Genomic DNA, 6000 nt, shown 5'->3' with positions numbered 1-6000 from the left:
ATGTGTTCAAAGTCCAAAGATGAAGCTTTGGAAAAGTGAAAATTAAGCCAAGAAAAAAGTAATAATAAAAGCCATTAACAGATCAGTTTTCTGTTAGAAAATACTTTGCTATTCAGTAAACAAACATAAAATACATGTTATCACACATGAATTCTGTCCAAATAATCCATAACTTGTTACTGAAACATCTCACTTCCATTTCAGTGAGTACTTTAGTTCACTTGTATTTTGATTTGCACATGGAAGCACATCTTGTGACATAACGAAACAGTCAAAACAGCGATTGAAATTAATCCCTTAACTCCTGGTGAGATAGGACTGCACTGTTTCAATATTTTACAAATAGAAAAAAATATTTGGAAGCTGCATGTCCACCAGTCTTAAGAGAATTATACTACTTTGTGCAACTACAAGTGTCTAAAGGTTCACGTTCTTGTAATTAAGTGTAACTTCGACAACCGCCATTTGCATTCCATGTGCAGGGTTTCTCTCTCAAATATGCTTGAATTTAACAGAATATATGGATTCAAATCAAATAGGGCAGACTCAGAAATATGTTGGATATCACTCAAATATGTAGCTTAGCACATTGTTGTTCTCCTTTTTTACCATCAGCCATAGAAAGCTTTATTCCAAGCCTGATCACACTTTCAGTTACAAAACACGTGGCAAAAAGTAACAGTTAACATGTATGATCTGCCATTTTCCTACTTGCCTCTGTTCTCATACTGGATTTTCCATACTGAGAGACAAAGAATAAACCTCTCCCATTTTTAACATAATGAATATACCTAATGGTAGCAAATAAAGGTTTTTATTGTTTTTAATCTCATTTCACAAGTCTTTCACTCTCCCCAAGCCACCATTTGTTAGTGCAACAATCCAGCACAGTGCTAGCTGCTGAGGTATACACGGTTAAACTAATTCACCTTCAAACAAAACCACGATGTTTTTCCCTCCTCCTTTCTTTTTTTTCTTTGAAAGGTAACAACAGTCATATATTCACCATTTTACATTTCTAAAAATAACGCCATTCTAAAGAATGGTTTTGTATTAGTGACAAGTTGTAAAAAGCAATAGCTTTGTCTGTGATCACCCATAGAACTCCTGCTCTTCTTTTTTCTCTTAAAATATATTTTGTGCAAAATTAAGTTCTGTGTAGGTCTGTACCATAATTTGGAAAAAACTGTGTATAAAACGTACTTAATTTTTAAAAACAATCCCAACATCAAACAACAGAGAAAGAAGAAACAGATCAGATGCAGCTGAGGTTTTCACGTGAGTAACTAAGTATCTCATGTTCTTAAAGCTCCAGTAATACATTCTTTCAAAAACCAGAATGCACTTTGGTCATTATTAAACATTAGTACAGAGGCAAATAAAATACAAAATGCTTGTTTGTGTTGCTTTATATATAAAAATACTTTTATACCACATAGGTTTAAGATACATTATTTCAAATCTTTCAAGATTCTGAAGATCAGCAAACATAATGCAGTGTCCGGACTCTTGTCACCCAATTACTTGTCATTTTTCAATATGAAGCTGCTATTTTAGAAACATAAAATGTAAGAATACTTGCATCTGGTGACATTAATCCTCCCAAAATCATTTGTAGATGGGAAGCTTGTCCCAAATAATTTAATTCTACCTGGGCAAACACCTATTTTTTTGTCACACTACAGAACCACGAGTGGTCCATGTGGGAGGCAGAGACAGAAGGGCAGAGGGAGAAGTGGGAAACCCAATGTTGGGAAACTCCAGCTGGAAAAGCGCGAGGGAACGTCACCTGCTGGGGAGGAAAGGACGTTCTTTATCGTCACAAATCTGCCAAACGCCAGGCTTCACGAGCTCTGCTGCTCGCCAGAGGAGCTGGTGTTTAACTGCTCTTAAACTCTAATGTGGTATGAATGGCATATACTATAGTGTACAAGAGGAGAGCATCTATCTATCTAATGCTCATTCATAGCATTCCTTCCACCAGTAAACCTTTTGCTCGTTTAAATATTCAGCTTCGACATATAATATATACTGCTCCGTAGTTCACCATAATATATTCCAATTAATATACATTTATATGTATATATAAAGTTTCTCATTAAAAGTAACAATAAAAAGTGCACATATTGAGCATGCACAGTCAGAGCTGTGCACAACAGCCCAGTATTTCAAATAAATACAATATTTAACTTTATCAAAATATCATACAGCATGGTAACCATTTACAATTATTGCTCTAATAAAAGTGTTATCAAAGAGCACTTGTTGACTTGTTATATAATACCTTGGTAATATCCCAGGATATTTAAACTGCAACTTGTATGAGTTTGGATCCTGGAATTAATCAAAATGTTCGAAATTCTCACTTCCTTCTAATAGTAATATAAAATATTTCTGCTACCTGTCATACTGTATTGTCAGTACTTTATTTTTTGTATGTGTGTCACTTTTCTATTGCAACCAAACATCTATTGATGTTATGCTTTCCCCATGAATGACTGGTGCAAAATGGACTATTCTAAACAATGTTATAACACTATCAAAAATCAAATGACTTCCATACAGCCTTACTGTAACTAAAAATGTCCAGCACCGGCTTCAACCTTAACAACATAATCAATCAGCATAATCAGTTTCCAGGACTTCAAGTTCTCAGATACGCAGCTTTTGACCTTTCCCAAATTTGACCTTTTCCAAAACTGAACAAGTAAGATTTAAAATAAAATATAAATGTCAACTAAAATGAACACAAAACAGTGAGAAGATGAAATAAATACAAAGATTGCACAAGACAGTCAGATGTAAACACTTCAGTTTCCAAACGACATCCTTGAAGAGGTTGTAGCATCTGAAATACGGATTCAAGTGGCTGCTTTGAGGCAGTTTTGTCAACCAATGAGCTTTTCTGTAACACTGTGTTATCTCATCTTCTTTATACATTGTGTCAAGATTTGATCTTCCAGAGCTGGAAAAATTAGAGTAGTAAATCAACATTGTTTCTCATTTTAGTTTTCTGTTTACTAGAACTACTATACCAACGTTTTCCATTTCATTGCATTTGCTGCATATTCTATGACAAACAGAATAAAATTTACATTCCTCCTAAACTAACTCAATGGCCCATTAAGGGCTTTGTGCTACAAGCTTGTGGAAACTAATGTATCCCATAACCCGAATCCTTACACAGTTTCCAGAGTTTGTAGTTCAGAGGGGGCCGAAGAGCAGGACCAAACAAGACAGTTCTTCAGTCACGACAAACTATCGAAGACTGCTCACAGTAATACTGCATCTACTGTCATACTTTACTGCAATGCAAGGCAAGGATAGCTTGCATCTTTCTGTACCCCTTAAAGAGCAGCAAAGTCAACACTGAGGAATTCAAAACAGAAAACAGATCTGCAATACCAAGAAAAATTATATGGTCTTGTATTTATGTGTACAAATGTGTCTGTATTTATGTCTATGAATTCTTGGCAATGACGTGTTCTAAATCAAGTCAGAAAGCCACAAAAATGCAACGAAAAAGTTTAAAGGACTGCTTTGACAAATACATTGCTATGTTTCTGATGTAGCTTAAAATCCATGACCATTTTCAAACAACAAACCTGCTAATTAATACAGTTAAGAATTCACTAGGCTACAATAAACGATCCATCTATCATTCTGAACACCATGGTGAAAAAAATGATGCTTATCAAGCAGTTACCTTCAGATTAAATCCAAGCAAGTCACTGATGACACCAGAAACAGCTGACAGGATGACAACTTGGGTGATATTATAAAGCAGTGGATTCATTGTAAGCCCATATAACCTAAAGGGACTGTCCAACTCCTAGCAATACAAAACAATGACGTTGTTACAAAGCAAAAATTGCTCAAAAGGGATTTGGGTCACGCACTTATTGAGCAATATTAAGACAGTTCAGAAAGTCTTCAAGTCACAGCAGAATAAAACATTCTCCTATTCTTCATTAAAAAGAAAAAAAAAACAATGTCCAAGAAAATACCCATCACATTAACCAAATGTTGACTGATGGTGTCTAAATAAGCCTTCAAAAAATTGGAGGCTACCCATCTAGAGCATCTACCAATTTTTAAATAAGCGAGTTAAGTTTTCCTGGCACCAAGGTACCATCATTTTATAATTCCTTATAACTTTAAAGAAATCACCTTTGGTGTTAAGAATTGCTGACAGACAGCAAAACCACAAAAAATTAAGACAACATATTCCACAGTGATAGTAGGCTACCAGACTATTCTGAAAAACGAACAGAAATGTCTTCCCTAATGCAATTCCTCTCCTTTTCCATTAATTTTGTGATTAATTACTGATGAACATAGCTAGAAAAGGAAGATAAAGGGAAGAAATACCAATAATCATTTAACTGCCAATATCTTACTGCTTTTTGTATTTGAAGCATTAAAAAATTAGCCAAAATTAATCTGCAGCAAAATTTGAACAAAGAGGCCATTTCACCAGTTTTCAATCAGTGGAGTGTGCCTAAATGTTTCTGGCCTAGAAATACACAAATAAAAGAAGAAAAAAAAAAATGTTAAATATATTGTGGATTATATAGAGTTATAAAACCTATCACTGCTTTGATCATTTATGTTTTCTAGTTTTAAATTCACCTTCATCTCTTTCCTGTATTACATCCATGGCCTTGAACAAGGCCTTCTAAACACCTTTTTAATAAAGAAGAACTTCAGAGCTCTGACTCACTTTGGAAAAAGAACTGACAAAAGAATGAACAACCTTTTCATTTAGATGTAACGTGCTATAAAACTCTCCTGCAAATACAAAGGATACAAAAGACACGATTCTGAGAACTAAGAAATTCAGAAAAGAACTGAGAATTCTAAGAAATTCTTTAAGGAAAAAATCCAAACCACAAATCCATTTAGGTACTGGGCATGAAATACATATTTGAGTTGATCTTACCTTCAATAACTTAGTAGCAAGTTTTAAAACATTGTTCACTAGTGTCAGTTCCTCTTTCTTATTAGGCTTTTTCTCCATTTTCAAGTACAAGTTTATCTGATTTAAATAAAATACAAGTGTCATCACGTGCTCAGAATTTCAAGGGATTCATTTTGAAACATTTTATAATAGCATTGGTTACTCAGAGATATTAACAGCAATGACATTTCTGCAAGTAAGTAAATCTTTTGCTTCCTTTTTAATATTTAAGAACAAATACTGGTTCAGTGCTACAGAAAAATATAGTGTTTCATGATATAACAAAATACATTTGACACTATTATTAAAGTTCAGTTCCATTTACAAGGTAGGCAACAAACCACACCATGTATGTAAGGTTTGCAGAATTTCTTTTTCCTCATTCAGTAATTGTCTGATGCTTGTTAATTGTAGTCAGAAGGTTTTTATACCAGTATGCAGACCTTAAAGGGCTTAATATCCCCAAAAGTTATTGAATAGACTGAAATGCAAAACCAGGATTTTGCTAAAGTGCAATTTCTTATAAAACATTTCAGCATAATTGAGTACTTCATGAGCACCAAGAGTGCAGAAAATCAGTCTTTCCAGTGCTGTGAAATATTTGAACATTTATTAAATTCTTCACTGCTGTAGAAGAAGGGTATGTTCATCACTTCAACACTTCTGTGACTCAGGCTTTTTTAGGTCATTGCTTCTGCGAAAGTTTAGTTACGAGTTCCAGTTTGCTCTCTTCTGATCTAGCAATTTTGAAACAACAATTTCCATTCTCAAATGTGTTCTGATTGATATCCACAACCAGGCAAAGGTTAGTTTTTATATTTTATTGCACAACAAGAGGAGATCAAAGAAAAAATATCTTGAAAAGCTGTGGACTTTTTTTGAGGATGATGACCTTCAACAAAATAAAGAATGAACAACTTTGCAATATGCTGAAGTAGCCCTTCACATGATAGACTCTTATCAAGCTACAGAAAGGAACCAATGCTGTATGATGCTGTGATGTATTTATCCACCTTGTTGTAAGATGGTTATTGAAATAT

The 6000-nt window shown here is 34.2% G+C and overlaps 1 protein-coding gene across 6 annotated transcripts in view; it reads right to left on the bottom strand.

The window, feature by feature from the left end:
- Window positions 1-372: 372 nt before the first annotated feature.
- PHTF2 (putative homeodomain transcription factor 2) overlaps window positions 373-6000 on the bottom strand; it is a 63286-nt gene continuing 57658 nt past the window's right edge. For 5 of the 6 annotated variants that reach the window (XM_062019602.1, XM_062019616.1, XM_062019606.1 and 2 more), the window contains 3 exons: window positions 4943-5038; window positions 3707-3832; window positions 373-2965 (listed from right to left, as the gene is read on the bottom strand). In XM_062019602.1, coding sequence (XP_061875586.1) covers window positions 2945-2965; window positions 3707-3832; window positions 4943-5038 — 243 coding nt within the window. In that variant the 3' untranslated portion in view covers window positions 373-2944. Of the gene's footprint in view, window positions 2966-3706; window positions 3833-4448; window positions 4517-4942; window positions 5039-6000 lie in introns of those variants that run through there. The other variant, XM_062019609.1, reaches the window with a different exon arrangement.

This window comes from Colius striatus, chromosome 1, assembly GCF_028858725.1.
Source record: "Colius striatus isolate bColStr4 chromosome 1, bColStr4.1.hap1, whole genome shotgun sequence".
NCBI classification, from domain to species: domain Eukaryota; kingdom Metazoa; phylum Chordata; class Aves; order Coliiformes; family Coliidae; genus Colius; species Colius striatus.
The sequence above is the reverse complement of the archived record's forward strand: the minus strand, read 5'-3'. Positions and strand labels throughout refer to the sequence as shown.